The sequence below is a fragment of the Gobio gobio genome, assembly GCF_949357685.1.
Source record: "Gobio gobio genome assembly, chromosome: 11".
NCBI lineage: Eukaryota > Metazoa > Chordata > Actinopteri > Cypriniformes > Gobionidae > Gobio > Gobio gobio.
Window position 1 is genome coordinate 9,985,368 of NC_137104.1, and position 19,021 is coordinate 10,004,388.

The 19,021-nt window shown below is 41.0% G+C and overlaps 1 protein-coding gene across 1 annotated transcript; it reads left to right on the plus strand.

Moving 5' to 3' along the window:
- Nucleotides 1-3,752: 3,752 nt before the first annotated feature.
- LOC307134204 (progranulin-like) lies at nt 3,753-11,365 on the plus strand (the record flags this gene model as incomplete). The annotated part of the gene is made up of 6 exons (XM_079829736.1): nt 3,753-3,794; nt 9,461-9,571; nt 9,729-9,923; nt 10,006-10,143; nt 10,905-11,016; nt 11,178-11,365. 6 exons carry the CDS (start codon nt 3,753-3,755, stop codon nt 11,186-11,188), a joined length of 609 nt encoding a protein of 202 aa, XP_079685862.1. The 3' UTR covers nt 11,189-11,365.
- Between the last annotated feature and the right edge of the window lie 7,656 nt (nt 11,366-19,021).

Here is a 19,021-nt window from a genome sequence, read left to right on the forward strand (position 1 = left end):
TATTTCTTTTCGTTTCGAATTGTTTATTTAAAAATGAAAATTTCAAGCTTTCTATACACATATTTCTCATGTCTGTGAGGCAAGTAGAGTTTGAGACCCTGAGTTTGGGTTTAGCCTATTTGAGACATGCTCCAGTTCATGTGCAGTGTGATTGCTCCATGTCACAATTATTGTCTGCTATTGCCTATTTGCTTATTTATTAAATCCAGGCAATTGAAACACTGATTAAAATTAAGAACGAAATTCACTTTAAAGAAATTCAAAATCATTTCTGAGCCTGTCTTTGACTTTGTCTATGCACTTTTCATAATAGCCTTGATGAAATTTAAAATAGCACTATAATATTTAAACATAATTATTAAACAAAATAGCTACATTTAATAGCTACAACAAGTACAAGCAAATTTCATGTCAGAACTGGATTTGAGCGAACGTTGTTTTACTGGTGAGCGCGCAGTTCATGAGCGCTAATTCGCTCATTACAGGCTTGTTCTCGTCAGAACCCAAAACGGAATGTAGCTTTTGGTCGCACTACGCCGTATTTATTTGCACATTTTTCTTGAACCCCCTCGCTGAAAGCATAACTACCGTAGTCGACGGTATGTTATGCAAACAAGAAACTATGCTTCTAACCACAGGTCGAGAGCTGTCGTTGCAACCACACAACTTTGCGATGCTGTTTGCGAACGTTTGTTGGAACGATGCTTTCGGGAAACACAGACTCGTTGAACTATGCTGATAACAACGGAACTTGCGACCATAGTTGGCTAACGATGCGTTCAGGAAACCCAGGTTGATACTTCAGTTCTGCGTGAGAAATCGGGGGTGTGGCATGTGAAACCAATCAAATGCGTGTGTCTCACGGCCAATGCGTGAGAGTTGACAGCTCTGCTAATATTCACATAAACCCTTCCCCCGGGAACACGCAACAAAGGGGGTGAGGCCATGTTTGGCTGCTTTAGAGAAGAGGAAGAGTTGTTGTTGTTGTAGAACACATTTGGGAGTTTTCTCACGCTGTGGCATCCGTCTTTTCACATTTATTGCAATACAGTATGTAACACAAATGCAATAGCATGACATAAAAGCAAGATGACAAAGTCATAACTGTAATTAACTTGCGGGTTCGAGTCTCAGGTCCGGCAGGAATAGTTGGTGGGGTGAGTGAATACCCAGCGCTCTCTTCCACCCTCAATACCACGATTGAGGTGAGACCCTTGAGCAAGGCACTGAACCCCCAACTGCTCCCCGGGCACCGCAGCAATATGGCTGCCCACTGCTCTGGGTGTGTGTTCACTACTGTGTGTGTGTGTTAAATGCAGGGCAAAAATTCCAAGTATGGGTCACCACACTTGGCCACACGTCACGCCACTTCACTTCACTTCATTATCTTTTTACAACAGTTCCCACACGAGCGATTTATAGATTATCATGACAGAATATGCTAATCAATGACTTGAGGAGTTAACGCCACATCAGCTACATAAATTCATCAACTAAAGCTTGGTACATACTCTGCAAGAACAAAGAAATTTTTTTGTTTTCTCGCGGTGGCAAGAACAAGAACAAAGTTCGGTCTTGCCAATACATTCCATACTTCACGAGAAAAGCAGGTGCCGACAAAAAGCAGGCCACAATTTTCACTAATTGGTACCACCCAATGTGGCAAATCCTAGTTTGATTATTTGTTTTAATCCATATCTCTAGATGATATTACAACATGATAACCTTTTGTTAGTGGTAGCTTTGTCACAGAAATCAGCCTTCAATGACACTAACCGTTGAGCCAAAAAATGAAAAAATCTTGTAACTTTATATGAACAGAACATGTCCTGCAAAGAAAAACTAAAATAATTCTACCTTGTTCATGAACTTATTTGGTCATTGGACACGGTTTCTGTTTATTTATCTTCTTCATGATCATCTTCATCATATTTATCTTCATCATATTCAACCAGTTTCATGACATCAGTATCCTCCTCCTCCCTCTGATTGCTGCAGTTTGTTTGTAGCTTGCACATTTCTGTGTACTTCAATTTGTTGGCAAAACAGGAGCAGTCGGGAAGCTTGCAGATCCGTGAACACTTGCAGGTCATAAGCTCCAGAACAGCCATTGGTGCTGGGGGTCCCCGCATCCAGTCTAAAATCAGCATACCGGTACAAATAAGTGGACGATATTTCTCATACATTTCAGTGAGATGTCCAAATGTCTAGAAATTACCTATACATATTTATTCTATTTTATTATTAGTTATTAGTTAATGTATTTATTAGAAATTTGGGAAGGCTTTACACAGCAGACATGTCCAACAAGAACATGGCCGCCTCCATCATCATACAGCTCTCAGAGGGCCTTGAAAAAATTGCCAAAAGCTTGCTACCAGGCAAAATGAAGGTTTGGTGTTACCATTTTACCTTGTACCATCGCTTGATGTGGCCCCTCAAACTGTGTGACATCGGCATATAAGCAGTCCAGAAGAAGGACTCAAAGGCTAACATCTATATCCAGAAGTGGCTGGGCCTTCCCCGATGTCTGTCAAATGTAGCACTGTTTGGAAGAAACACCATGAGGCTCCCAATGAAATCCATCAGCTTGGGCTACAAGCTGGAGAAGGTGCAGCTGGTATTCAAGCTGAACGACTCACCGGATCAACAACATCGCCCAAGTGCAGACTGGAAGGAAATGGAAAGCATCACAGTCAGTACACCAGGCCATTACCTACCTAAACACAAGGAGCTAGTCGGATTGGTGCAATATGGCAGGGCAGGCTTTGGTCGGGAAACACCACCTAAGATGTGGTCCAAAGGCTCATAGGTAGAGAGAAAAAACCTGGTGATCTCCGAAGTTGTGAGGGAGGAAGAGGAGGGCTACAAAATAGACAACCTGGGTGGCTGTCATCGACAGGGCTGTGACGTTGGCTGATTTGTGGAGGATGCCTCAGGCAAGGCTGAGCTTCCTAATCAGGGCCACGTACGATACCGTACCAAGCCCCCAGAATCTGCACCTTTGGTATGGCTCAGAGAAGATCTGCCAGCTTTGTGGCTCTCAGAACCCCAACTTACAGCACATCCTATCCAGCTGCAAAACGGCACTGACCCAAGGACTTTATTGTTGGCGTCACGACCAGGTCCTGCGAAAAGTAGCTGAAGTCATCGAGGCACGCAGATTAGAAGCCAACAGGGCCAGCCCAGCAGCAACTTACGGGCTGATCCAGTTTATGAGGCAAGGGGGTGAGGCATTAAGCAGCACCTCAAAGGAGTGGTCCTTGCTGTCACCCGGCGGCAACTGGGAACTGAGAGCTGATCTTGATAATCAACTGAAGTTCCCACAGCAGGTCACCGTAACCTCCCTCCGGCCAGACATTGTGCTCTGGTCTACCATCACAAGAATGGTTATTATGGTTGAACTGAGCCATGGGAAGACGGCCAAGAGTCTGCTTTTGAGAGGAAACAGGAGAAGTACGAAGAACTATCAGCTGCACACACAGAGGCACGGTGGCTGTCAAGTACCACGGCAGAAGTCTGCTGTCGAGGCTTCACTGGAACTTCGATGCAACGGCTCCTGAAGTCCCTAGGTGTCAGAGGTGCCAGGTTGTCAAAGACACTAAAAGAGCTAGCAGAGACAGCAGAGCAAGGGAGCTTCTGGCTCTGGCTCCAGAGAAAGGACAAGGTGTGGGGGAGAGAAGTATCCTAAGGCTGGTTGCAGGGGGCAGTAGGGAGACGTCCCGGAGATGTTCCGGGATTAAAGGAGCAAAATGTCAACGAAGGCTCTGACAAATCTGCAGCCAGCCCAAATGGTACCGTCGAAAGTGCGTCAGACAGAAATGCCTTGCAGGTATTCCTACCTGTGCTTACAACTAACTAAGCATACCTTTGTCATCCGTTGTCCATCCATGTCCATTCTGTTGTCACCTTTCCTGACAGCTGCTCTCCTGATTGTAACATCAGCTCTCAACTCTGTGCATTTTGTCAGGCTCTCTTTTGTCCTTTAACATTTCAAATACTTGCTACATTTGTTGCAAAATATACATCTGGCCTCAAGTTGTTCCAAACCTGTATGTATTTCTGTTTTGCTGAACACAAAATAAGATATTTTGAAGAATGTTTGTAACCAAGCAGATAGAGCAACCATTGACTACCATAGTAGAGGAACAACTTGAGGGTGAGTAAAGGATGACAGGATTTTCATTTTTGGTTGAACTATCCCTTTAAGTCTTCTGTGAGAAATCTTTCTGAAGAACTTAATTTTGAACTCAGAGTAGTGTGTTCCAATTAATCTATATTTGTAGGTGCCACAAGGTTAGAGTCATCATCCGAACAGTCACAATGTCTGTGTACCACTTGCACTTTGATCTGCCATATTTCTCTATTCTGTGATGTACATTACTCTGAAAATAACAGAAATAACGGTATATCAAGAACAAGGAACATTTAAATATGTGGTGCTAAAAATAGCATCAGAACTAGCCGTTTCCAATTATGCTATTTGCTAGTCTGTGCAACAAAGTATTGTGAAGTAATCTGGTTTTAAAATTCCAGCTGTCTTAAAATACTTTCTTAAAATACTCATGAAGTTGTTATTGTATAAAACAGGCATCAAATGCAAGAGTGGACCGTACTGTGAAGCAGAAGATTACTCCGATCATCTTTGTCCTACAAGCAAGGTAGCCTACTAGACCTTGCTTGTACAACCCCAAATCAGAATAAGTTGGGACAGTATGGAAAACGCAAATAAATAAAAAAAGAAGTGATTTCTAAATTTACTTTGACTTGTATTTCATTGCAGACAATATGAACAAAAAATATTTCATGTTTTGTCTGGTCAACTTCATGTCATTTGTAAATATGCATCCTTTCCTGTTATTCAGACCTGCAACACATTAAAAAAAAAAAGTTGGGACAGTAAAGCATTTACCACTTTGTAATGTTGCCATTCCTTTTCACAACACTTAAAAGACTTTTAGGGACTGAAGACACCAAGTGATGAAGTGTTTCAGGTGTAATTTTGTCCCATTCTTCCTGCAAACAAGTCTTAAGGTGGGCAACAGTATGGGGTCTTTGTTGTCGCATTTTGCGCTTCAAAATGCGCCACACATTCTCTATTGGAGAAAGGTCGGGACTGCAGGCAGGCCAGTCAAGTACCCGTACCATCTTCCTCCGCAGCCAGGACTTTGTAATGTGTGCAGAATGTGGTTTTGCATTGTCTTGTTGAAATATGCATGGACGTCCCTGGAAAAGATGTCTTCTTGAAGGCAGCATATTATGCTCCAAAATCTATATGTACTTTTCAGCATTAATGGTGCCTTCACAGAAGTGCAAGTTACCTTTGCCAAGGGCACTGACACAACCCCATACCATGACAGACCCTGGCTTTTGGACTTGTTGCTGGTAACAGTCTGGATGATCCTTTTCTTGTTTGGTCTGGAGCACACAGCATCCATTCCTCCCAAAAAATACCTCAAATACTGATTCATCTGACCACAGTACACATTTCCACTGTGTGATGGTCCATCCCAGATGCCTCCGAGCCCAGAGAAGTCGACGGGTGCTTCTGGACACTGTTAACATTGGGCTTCCTTTTGGCACAGTGCAGTTTTAACTGGCATTTGTGGATGTAACTACGTATTGTGGTACTTGACAAAGGTTTGCCAAAGTAGTCCTGAGCCCATGTGGTGATATCGCTTATAGATGAATGACGATTCTTAATGCAGTGCCGCCTGAGGGATCGGAGATCACGGCTGTTCAGCTTAGGCTTGCGCCCTTGTCCTTTATGCACTGAAATTCCTCCAGATTCCTTGAATCTTTTAATGATGTAATGCACTGTTGAATGTGAAATATCCAAATCTCTTCCTATCTTTCTTTGAGGAAAATTGTTTTTAAACATTTCAATAATTTTCTCACGTATTTGTTGGCAAACTGGCGATCCGCGGCCCATCTTTGCTCCTAAAGGATTAGACCTTTCTTGGATGCTGCTTTTGTACCAAATCATAATTACAATCACCTGTTGACATCACCTGTTTCAAATCACATCATTATTTAAACATTTTACCTCATTACTAGCCCTAAATTGCTCCTGTCCCAACTTTTTTTGAAATGCGTTGTAGGTCTGAATGACAGGAAAGGATGCATATTTACAAATTACATGAAGTTGACCAGACAAAACATGAAATATTTTGTGTTTATATTGTCTGCAATGAAATACAAGTCAAAGTAAATTTAGAAATCACTTCTTTTTTTTATTTATTTGCGTTTTCCATACTGTCCCAACTTTTTCTGATTTGGGGTTGTAGAACAAAGATGATCGGAGTAATCTTGATTTGAAAATGCATCGAATTAAACAAAGTTGCAATCATCTGTCATTTCTTCACTCATTTTCACACAGCTGAGTCACAGCTGAATAAGTCGCAAGATAAGATGATGCTAGTGGCTTATCTGTACAACAAAGTTTCACGAGTTCAAACTTACATATCATTTATAGAGAGTAAATTTAAATGCATATTTGGACTTGGCCCGAACCCAGAGTACAGGACACACAGTGGTGGAGGGATGCTGATAATAATGTTGTTAATAACATCATATGGTAGTGTAATCTGGTTTTGAAACTAGCACCAGTCGTTGTCCTTGCATAATATATGCTATTTTATATACCATACATGCATTTTTTTTTCCAAATTACTATGTCATGGATTGTCCCACCATCATGGTTCTGATATCACCAGATTACAGACAGTCTTCTCTATCCATATCTGAAACGATATCCTCCCTAACATCAATACATTTTGAGATAGATATACAAATATAACAATTTAATAGATGCAAAAATATGTTTTCTTTAATATGAAGGCTAATATAAAAATTATAGCAGATCTGGATAGCCCTGACTGTCCTGAAAAAAAAAATCTACATATAGCATGTATGGCTACCTCTTACAATAGACTATATACAAACCTGTGGGCAGAAACTGTAGGACGATAATGGCAAAAATAATGATCGTCCCAAAAAATTAGTAAAGCTACTCATTTGAAATGGTTATCATGTTTCAAAGTACTTGTATGGACTCTACAAACAAACTGGCACCAAAGAGATTTTGCCACCTTAGGTGGTACCAAATTCTGGCTCGGCCCATCTACTAGTATACACAATCAGCATTTTAAAGGGACGTAAGCACACACGACTGAACACGAAAGACAATACACAGATGAGTAAATTAATAAAATAGTTTCGGACTTCCCTGTCCCTGTCCGTGTCCGACGACACCCCGCCGTCACAATGAAGACACAGCCTTCCCCTACGCGGCACTATTAGAGGAAGTTCTCCAGAGTGAAGCCTGCCGGTGTCCACCTATATTCACTTTCCTCTCTACCTAGATGTTACCCACCGTCTACCTCCGAGCCAATAAGGGGTACCCCGGTTTTCTTCTTCTTTTTCCCCGTGAACCCTGCAGGCTCCAATACAGTTCAAACACACGTCTTCAACAAAACATTATCAAAAAGACCGTCCTCCATTATTCTCCCCCAATTATGTATTGTCCACAGGTGTGCTCACACTTAGCATGTCCCTCCTTCCATGTTTGTTGCTATGGATGACCTCACACAACATCCGTCAAATGTGAATCATTACAATATAAATATATATGAGGTTAAAAATTATATGTTTGAAACAGTTCGCGGCTTGCGAGCCTGCTGTCTGAAAGTCCCTGGAAGATTGTAAAGTTATCTATAAGTTTGTCGGTGAAGCGTGAAGACGAAAATCCTTTAAGTTTACCCTCTCGGGTTTGTGGGTCAATGAGGTATATTTTCTCTTCCTTTTCATTATATTTGTGTTACGTGACTGTGTGTAACAAGCCGATTACGATATTATTTTACATGGCATACATGTATTCTTTATTTTTAGTTTTATATTTGATTTTGTTTTAGTATTGTCTGCAAGTATGTCAAGGTTAGCCTATTTAAGGTTAATTTACATTTTCTATGTTTTATTTATACCAGTTCTGACGGCAGAGTAACAAACCATTCAGAATGTTGCATTCTACATGTTGTCACTTCTTAATGAGTCTCTCCATCATTGTGTGACTCCGGTTTGAACATAAAAGGCTGAACAGTTTCTGACATTTTCAGTGCGTGTCTGTGTGAGGTATGCCGCGTTCCAGGCAACCTGTAACCCGTGTTTTTCCAACATTCTACCCGTGAAAGTGGACTGGAACGGCAGCCAGACCCGTGACTTTCCACCCGTGAACTCGTACTAGATTGATGTACTCCCAGTTACAAGTTTTGACGTCACATAGCCCGCGAAGCAACAATGGCAGCCCCCTACGGATGCAGTATTTATTAAACAAATATACAAATAACGTAAAATTAAAGGTATAACAGCTTTTTTTGCCATCTGTGCAGTTTTTCTCCTCCGTTTCCCTCAAATAAGCAAGGAGTAATCACCTTTGGTGATAGAAATTATTGTAAATGAGCATACACCCCGTACGGTCCGCCATGCTTGTTTACATCTAACTACCACATAATTCCTTGTGCTCAGGCAGTTTGACGTGACTTTGCCTGGAACACTACAAAGTCGTGAGTCGTGGTTTAAAGTTGTAATTTAAGGGCTCAAAAACCTGCCTGGAATGCAGCATTAAACACAAGCTCTTGAAGCTCCGCCCCATGAGCAGCAGCTCATTTGCATTTAAAGGGGCACAAAAACGGCACGTTTTTGCTCACCCTCAAAAAGGGACAATTTTATCATGCTATAAAAAATATCTGTGGGGTATTTTGAGCTAAAACTTCACATACACACTCTGGGGACATCAGAGACTTATTTTACATCTTGTAAAAAGGGGCATAATAGGACCATTTTAATTAGTATTTTCCACAACAGCTACATCGCTTTGTCTTGATGTTTGTAATGCCGGTGAACTCTAAAACGAGGGATCCATGCAGTGAGTTAAAAGACATAATAAACATGAAGACCATGTTCAAAATGAACACACCAAAACTCAACAAAGAACAAGAAACAGTGGGGTATAAATTCTAGAGGGTAATAGGCAAACAAGACACCTGGGAATGATCACAGAACTAATCAACTAAGGTGCCGTTTACACGACACTGTTTTCAACTAAAAATGTAAGACTTTTTATGCGGTTTGGCCATTCATTCACACGACAAAGGCATTTTGGTGGCTTGAAAACGCCGACTATTGAAAACTTTTTGAAAAGTGCACGTTTTTGAAAACGTGAATCTGTGTAAACGGTGACGTCATGCACATGCGTAGGCTATTACGTTTAATCTATAGGCTTTTTCTTCTTTTTTTTTGCAAATAAAGGATACATATATTCAGAGGAGAACATTCTAAAATTGGGCTTATTCCCATTCTTTGATATCCTATTACAGCCTACAAGGACTGTATGTTTAAAACTCATAAAGCATTGTAAACTTCATGGTTAAATTTTGACCCAACACATTTCCTGTTTTTCCAGTGGGAGGAGCCGTGTGAATATGTATATAAGAGATACAGTCAGAACATCACAGGACCGCTCAGACAGCAGCAAAACACGATCCACAAAGAAGAGACCCAGCCTATGAACAAGGTAAATGTTCTTATTCTCAATCTATTATTGACTTTAGACCTTGTCACATTATCCGTAATATCAAATGTTAAAGCAGATGGAAAAAGTTCCAAAACATAAAAAAAATGCAGTAACATATTATATTATTTCACATAATATGTTCATGTCATGTGTGCAGATGGTTCCAGTGTTGATGTTACTCATGGCAGCTCTTGTAGCTGCAGACGAGCCACTGATGGATCTCTCAGACCCAGTAGAGTCTAATAGTGTCTCTGTCTCTGTGGAGCACTGTGATGCTTGTACTGTGTGTCCTGCTGGAACAACATGCTGTCGGACTCCTTATGGAAAGTGGACCTGCTGTATGCACAAAATGGTAAGTGAATCACAGTAAACTGTGTTACTGTTTAATAGTCTTACCTTTACTTATCTTTGTTTTTTCCTGCCCACTCCTTCAGGGTCAGTGCTGCAGAGATGGACTTCACTGCTGCCGTCATGGTTATCACTGTGATTCGACAGCGACCCATTGTTTGAGTGGATGGTTGAGAGTGCCATCTTCTCCTCAACTGGCCTCCAAAGCGATCGAGAAAACTCAGGTATGTCAGTACTCTCTGTATATGACTGCAAAGTAAAGCAACTTGTCATGTTACAATGACCCGCATACTTGACAATCTTTACAAAAAATGTCATATGACTTCTAATCACCATTTCTGGCAGTAATAAAACAGTTGAACATTTTCAAGCTGTGAACAAGAAACAGTGATCAATAAAAAGGCATAAGACTTTTGACACGAATTAAAGAAACATTTAGAGTTCAAAAAGATTCTATGTTTTCGATTATCATAAATAGTCATTTCAGTTTCTCTCTCTGTTAAAATAAACAATACTGCAATGAATTCTGGATGGTTTAAAAGCAGAAATGTGGTTTAGTTACTATTTTATACTACACTCTAAAAAAAAAAAGGTTCTATATTGCACCAAAAATGGTTCTTGGCTCGTAATCATAGGGGAACCTTTTTTAGTGCTATATAGCACCAATTTTGGTGCTTCAGTGGTTCTTCAGCGGTTCTTCAGAGGTTCTTCAGCGGTTCTTCAGAGGTTCTTCAGAGGTTCTTCACCGGTTCTTTGACTAAGGTGCTATATAGCACCTCTGAAGAACCGCTGAAGAACCACTGAAGCACCAAAATTGGTGCTATATAGCACTAAAAAAGGTTCCCCTATGATTACGAGCCTTTTTTTTTAGAGTGTATTCTATTCTGTTCTGTTTATTAAATTGTAAAAATGTAAATGATCCATTCAGAGATTTGAACTTCTGTTTGAGTTTACTAACATGATTCGTGTAAATGGAAATGAACAGGCTTTTGAAAGGCAGACCGAGACTGAGACCGTTCATTGTGAAGGAAATGTCTACTGCCCATCTGAGAAGTTCTGCTGCAAGATAGCATCTGGCCAGTGGGGGTGCTGCAGCGGTAAAACACACTTCATGTGGCTGTATTAATCATGCCTAATCATCAAACTGAAATAAATGTGGATGAATTATAGATTTAATATACGGAAAAAAAAACGTATATATAACGTATATCAAGTTTTGTGTTTGCTCATATTATAAGTTGTATTTCTGTCTTTTCAGGGTTGGTGTAGTAAGGAAACAATCCCTGTGAACCTCTTAAAAGTGCAAGAGGCCTTCAAACTTCACTGTTACTCTTGAGGGAACAGATTCATCCTACAGCCAAGCTGAATGAATGAGAAATAAACATTTATGGAATTGCAATAAAATTACATTGTCATTTAATAAACAATTTGGTTTTCGGGAAAGTTTTTGTACTTTTAATCATCCATCCATTCATGGGTTTTTTTTTTTTTCAATCAGTGTTTATGAATTAAAGGAACACTCCACTTTTTTTGAAAATAGGCTCATTTTACAAGTCCCCCAGAGTTAACTAGTTGAGTTTTACCGTTTTTGAATCCATTCAGCCGATCTTTGTATCTGGCGGTAGCACTTTTAGCATAGCTTAGCATACATCATTGATTCTGGTCAGACCATTAGCATCTCATTCAAAAAATGACCAAAGACACTTTCAATATTTTTCCTTTTTAAAACTTGACTCTTCTACAGTTACATCGTGTGCTAAGACCAACTGAAAATGAAAAGTTGCGGTTTTCTACACCTATATGGCTAGGAACTACTTTCTCATTCCTGCGTAATAGTCGCGGATCTTCGTGGCCATACCATGGCTGCAGCGGCGCAATGATTCGTTGGTATTCTGTGAAACATGGTGGTAGTATACACCTTCGACTTACAATCACAGCCCTTTACAACACACAGAACCATGGCTAATCACACAGGTAAATCCACAACACAATTTGTCGGCTGCAAGCCTGAAACTTTCTCTGCAACTACACAAACTTAGTGCCGGTCACATTGAACAGTTACTTAGCTGGGGCAAAAAAACAGAACAATGTCTAAAAGCTGATATGTGACAAAGTGTACAGCAAACAAGCTAAAAAACTCAGAAATAAGTTTTTATAAGCTGTCGACCCAAAAAAAACGAGAGTTTAAGGAGACAAAAGTGGATATAGGCAGTAAAACGTGACGCTTCAGCAGGAAGAATGGGTACATTTTGGGATCCTGACACTCAGTATGCCTATGTGTGCAGTAAATATGTTGTCACTGTTAAGTCAAATATCCAAATGTCAGGTTTATATGTAATATTTCCTGTCGCTGATTACGTTCCCCTCTAGTGGGTGTACTTCTCAGTGTAATATAACGTGTCGCGCTCTGTCTCAATGGCCTGTATCCCCTTTTTTGTCCTTAAACGCTTGTTTTTTGGGTCAATAGCTTATAAAAACTTCTGGGTTTTTGGTTGTGGGTTTTGTTTAGCTTGTTTGCTGTACACTTTGTCACATATCCGCTTTTAGACATTGTTCTGTTTTTTGTTATAAGTCCGAAATGACAAGGAGGCAGCCTCACTTAATGCAAAGTCAATGGAGAGCGTTCGATTGTTTTCCCCCCCGGTGGGCGTGGCCTTCAGATTATGACGCGTGTCGCTCTGTCTCAATGAGATGCTAATGGACTGTCCAGAATCAATGATGTATGCTAAGCTATGCTAAAAGTGCTACGGCCAGATACAAATATCGGCTGAATGGATTCAAAAACAGTAAAACTCAACTATTTAACTCTAGGGGACTTGTAAAATGAGCATATTTTCAAAAAAAGTGGAGTATTCCTTTGATCTTTTAAGAGAAAACATTTGTTCTCATTCACTTTAATCCACTGAGGTACTCATATATTTGTGTACTTAAATCTCCTCAGATACGTTAAGAATAGTCTTTCTACTACGATAAATTTGACATTTTCAAAGAATTTACCGTTCAGGATAATGTTGTTGTCAATCCTTGTATATCTTCATGCTGATGTGTATCATCATCATCACGTGTGTCGCCTATTCAGAAAGGATGATATAAGTCAATGGATACTTGGGCTACATGACACAACAAAAATGTCTAGTCATTTTGAGATGAATGTGTGCAGCTGCCAATTCTAATGCATTCAGTGTGAGGACACTGACAACGCGTAGACAGACAAAACAGAGCAAGTTACTTGATATGAAACAAAGTCTCCACTTTCAAATTCTGTCAATGTTATTACAAAATTCAAACAATAAGTATCGTTTGGTGCTCTTTTTATGTGGCATGACAGATCGTTAGTGCCTCAGTTTGAGTGGCAGTCATCTCTTCACTAGAACAGCACCAAATTAACAACAGACATCAGAGACTGTTCAGTTACCAATTTTTTTTTTGTGTAAAAAATTAAAAAAAAAAAAATTCTCAGTCCAAGGCAAGCTGTGTGTGTGTGTGTGTGTGTGTGTGTGTGTGTGTGTGTGTGTGTGTGTGTGTGTGTGTGTGTGTGTGTGTGTGTGTGTGTGTGTGTGTGTGTGTGTGTGTGTGTGTGTGTGTGTGTGTGTGTGTGTGTGTGTGTGTGTGTGTGTGTTTGTGTGTGCGTTTGAGTAGTGAACTGGCTTTGCAGAGGAACCGACACCATTAGCATGTTTTATACACTTTTGAGGGATATAATTTTTCAAAAGGCTTGCGGAACTATTTATCAATTCAAAATTTTAAATTAGCTTAATTGAAAACACATCTATACATTTAAAATGCACCATGGCCCTCGTGTTTGTGTATAGATTAAGTGTATAGTTTTCTGTTTACATTGTACATATTAGAGGAACATATATTTCCTCTTTTTTTTCTTTATATTTACAAATGTTGTATGGTGTATTTTGTTCTGACGTTTGTTGTGGTACAGTTCCAGTCAGTTTTGTAAGCTCACAGTATTATGCATATATACAAACAATATACATAAGTTTCTAATTTAATGCACAAACAAATGCAGACATGTTTGTACTTCCTCACCGAATCCGTTTCAGCTGAATCATTATTTATACAGTGTTTACTGTTTCAGTGACAGCCACAAACAAGAAATCACCACACACATCAGTATTTTACAACAACTTTTCCCCCGTTTTACTCACAAGATGAACAGAGTGAACCAACAGGCTTTCTTCCATCAGTGCAGCGAAATGTTTCATTCAGCTGATTTTTCATACTTGAAAAATGCGCGAGAGATGAATATTAAATGAGCGGCTTCGGCGCGTTCTAAAAGCCACTGTGACGTCACGCGCAGAATTGCTTTATAATCCCCTATAAACTCCACGAGAGAAACAAGACCGACTGAGCACATAAAGTGATCCTGCGGACGAGTAGGACCGACTAGACTACTAAATGCAACAACTCAGATGTTCATGATTTAATCGCTGGTGACCGATGGGCCTCTGTGTTCAGATTCTCGCGGGATTGTTGGAAGGAGGTCAGCTCCTCTCGTGAGGTGTGGTGAGTGGAAAATGGGGAGGGAAATCACCAAATGGTAGTAGTAGATAGATAGATAATGGCATTTTTTGCATATTGTTAACATGTCCTAGACTAGTTTTTAGGCTTTGCTTGATATATATAGAGATTGATAGATGTTAATGGATGGGCCTGTAATAATAATAATATTTAGCTTCACTCATCACAGAGCTGATGAAGCACCTCAGTGGCAGGTGACAGGGCCTCTGTGTTCAGCTTTTTTTCGCGGGATGTCTGTGTTGGATAGAGTTGGGTGATGTGTGTGTCCCTCCACACCATATGTATGGGAATGACCTGCAGGCATCAGATCGGGTGACACTCACACTCACTCTTCGCCCAAGTGAAGCACTCTTACCACAGCGAAACGCTGCTTTATATCTCTCACAGCTGGGATCCTCATAGAGGATCAGCATCAGGGGCTTCTCAGACCGCTTGGTGGAGCTGGAAGAAGGCCGACATCTGCCCGTGCTGTGATGAGTGAGAAACGAGACGGAAGTTAGCGAAGGAAGGGTGTAAAGATGGACTTAAATGCAGCCTCAGAAATCAACCCCTCTCGTTGAGTGTGTGGTGAGCATAACACCTGATGCACCTGATGCACTCGTTACATCATCAGAAGAATGGCATCTACGCTAATGTTAGTCTCTCTGTTTTATCCCAAGGTTTACTGCAGTCAGCCAGATCCAGGCCGTATCCAGATCAGATGGTGGACCTGCGCCCAGACAAGACCAACGCATGACCCTGAAGTGTCTGCAGAGACCGTGTCAATTAGACTCCCCCTAAAATTGCCTCGTCGACACGGCATCCTCAATAAACCCGTCTCCGGCGTGATGACTCCGATTGTTCGAATATTGCACTTTAATGATTGTTTCATTAATACGGCATCCTCAATAAACCCGTCTCCGCCGTGATAACTCCAATATTTTGATTATTCCTATTTAATAATTATTTAATCGACACATCATCCTCAATAAACCCGTCTCCGGCGTGTTGCCACCGATCCTTCGAATATTCCGATCTATTATGACCTCTGACCTGTAAAGTTGCCAGAATAGTAATCATACGCTGTTTGTTAATTGGCCAGAGGAGAACTGGCACCCCGACTGAGCCTGGTTTCTCCTAAGGTTTATTTTTCTCCATTAGGTCACCTGATGGGGTTTTGGTTTCCTTGCCACTGTTGCCTCTGGCTTGGCGTGCTCAGTTGGGGTCACAAAATTTTTCAACTAAATATCCAAATAAATCTAATTCTGCCAGAAAGACTCGGGAGAATAAATACTGTGACAATTATCCATTTATTAACAACCCAGCAAGCAATAAAGTATATTGGCATAGGCCCCGTCCGTAGCTCGCAATCTGAGGGTCCGGACTCTGCATATCCTGCCTGAAGACGAAGGCAGAGGCGCAGCCGACCCCCACATGAGGTATGGAAGGGACCATCCTGGTGGTGGTGGGGTGGATGTAGGGAAGGATTTGACTTGGAGGTGGTGGGGAGGATGGCGGTGAATGGGAGCGTCAGCATCTGCGAACTCAGACATGAGTAAGTACCGATCTTTTATACCCAGGTATTTAGCATGTGATTGGATAGATAAAATTAAAGTGACATGACAATTAAGTCTTCCTGGCAGAACTTACGCTAAAGCTTCCATTTATTGAACTAAATTAACCATATAAACTAAATTACTGATCTAATTACTGTTCTAATGCCCACATTGTCACTGTATGATAATTGAAATGAGCTGATGACATCACCGTTTTCTCCAGAACGACTATACGGCTGGATAAAATTCTGTTGCATTATTTTCCTGTTTAACACTGTGAAGCTGCTTTGAAAAAATCAGCATTGTTAAAAGCGCTATATAAATAAAGTTGACTGACTTGACTTGACGTGATTGGAAAATGGGAAACAACAACAGTAATTACAAAAAAAAAAAAACTAAAATATATATCACAACATAATAATAAATTAGTTAAAGGGGTAATGAATTGAGAAATCAACTTTCCTTTGAGCCTTTGATATATAAAAGTTCATCATGATATAAGAATATCCTGTAAGTTCCAGAGCTGAAAACTTCCTTGTTAGTCAAAGAAAAGCTTTTATTGACACCAGGCCCAGAAAACGAGAGATATCAGAATATGTCGACCATTGACGTCATAGAATGCAGAAGCGACGCCTCAAGCCCGCCCACCGACTCGTGGAGCTAAACGGGTCACGCTACCGAGCAATAAACATGCCGGTTCCAGCTCACATGCGTAAGAAATTGCGCGTTTGTTCGTTTCATTTCACTGCGGAATCGATTGTAAACAAGATACAGGTCGAGACTGGATTTGCAGACATATTGAGATTAAAACACAATGCTGTGCCTTCTATATTGGATCCGATAGGAATGGTGCAACACACACTTATGTGTGTAAAACATGTTTTTTTATATGTGTTAGTATTGCATTGTTACAGATAGTTTGATATCGTTTGATAGTTATTGGTTCATTCGTGATCAGACTCGGACTTGTAACGTTATGGGCCAGGGCTCGCAAAGCCCAACATCCCGGGGCTATGTGTTTTTCAGACGGGCTACCAAAACGTATCACCGGCCTGCCGAAGGGCTATCTTAAATAGTGAAATAACATTCCTTTCTTGCGCGTGTGTGTGTGTTTGTACGGTTTGCGGTTATATTCGCTGATCGGGCCGGCAAAGTAATAAAAAAATTACATTCCAATCAATCGCGGGTTTGATAAAGATATTTTGCGAGTCTTGTGAGCGTTTCCCCAGATGCTTTCAAAACAATTCCCACATTTTACTGAGGGGAGCTGAAGCTCATTAAATATGCAAATCTTATCCAATCCTAGCCGTGGGCGTTTACTTCCAAGTCTTCAGTGCGGCACGCCCACAGAAACCGAGCAGTTCTTCAGAGAGTCTCAAAACCAAGGCAGAAAATAGCCTAATACTTATTCATTATGATGTTTTTGAATGTAAAAACCACGCAAACTTCATAAGTTGACCTCAGACAACAGTATAACATTTTTTATACTGGGCCCTGTATACTCTCAATGTCAGTGGGCCCCCTACACATGCCATTGTACGATGCGGGTTAGCAAAATGAAAATTCAATTTTGAATGATTTTTTTTTATTATTATTTGAATATAAACAAGTATAAATAGTGTTTAAATCTATTTGGCCTACTTGTGCTCAAATACCTTTAAACCTTAGGCTACATCGGGTTTGTGTACTAACATTTTGATCCATGATGCTGATGCAAGTTTTAAATTAAAAACATTTAATTTTGAACAAGAGAACACGAGACAACTGTACCCCCATGGAAATTTTCCAACTTTGAAAATTCCCAGAATTTTGCAACCCTATTCATTGGCTTTGATAACATCATGCATTTATTGAGCATTGACTATAGCTTTTAAGCACAGCACTGTGCTGCAATGCTAGGGCTTTTCACCAAACAAAAATGATAATTTACTTTATTGCTCAAATCAATATTACCTGTGTGCACTTGAGAACACAGTGATATTGGTAGGCACATCTACATGTGCAGAAATATAGGCAGATAATTTTTGAGAATATATCACACATTATAAGCAATAGTAGGGCTAATAACTTTACACTGTGCTGCCACTCTTTCCACCACTCCAATAGCACTAGGCAATAGCACACACATTGAATCAAAAGGCTTACTTATTTAAGGTAAACAACTCACAATTAGGAAGCAAGGGGGGAGCTCGCCCTTTGAGCAATGATCTCACCTTGTCTTTCCTCATTTCTGCTCTCAGTCTCATCTCCAGAACAGCAGCCAGAACTGGCCAGTGCTGCTACTGCTGGTGTGTCAGAACCACTGGTTGTTTCTGAAACTGGTTAATGTTGGCAAAAAAACGTTTGGCCCAGACTCCCTCTGTATGCATTTCCTCCGATCGCGATGCTGCCACAGGCCATTAAAAAGATCAGAGAGACAGTATCCACAGTGCTTTTAATAGCCCCGCTATGGAAGAACAGGATGTGGTTCTCCGAGCTGATTCAGTTGTCAGACACAGCCCCATGGCCTATTCCGCTGAGGAGATACCTCCTCACGCAGGCGAAAGGGAAAAAGAGTTCTGAATACTATTTCTGAGGCCAGAGCCCCCGCAACCAGGCGGCTCTATGCACTGAAATGGTCAGTATTCTCTAACTGGTGTACAGCACGAAACCTCGACGCACATTCGTGCGAGGTGGCAGAAGTGCTCGCCTTCCTTCAAGAGCTAATGGACGCGGGTCGTTCCCCCTCCACGCTCAAAGTGTACGTTGCCGCCCTAGCAGCTTATCACGCTCAAGTCGCGGGACAATCTCTGGGGAAAAGTGAGCTTATCGTACGCTCTCTTAAAGGGGCCAGGAGACTGAACCCGCCTCGCCCCCAATTGCTCCCCCTTCGCTCCCCCTTCGAACCGCTTCAGTCTACGAGCATAAAGCACCACTCACACAAAACCGGATTTCTGCTGGCACTGGCCTCAGTTAAGCGAGTAGGTGATTTACACACACTCTCCGTGAGTGCTTCCTGTCTTCAGTTCGGGCCTAAGGACTCTAGGGTTGTCCT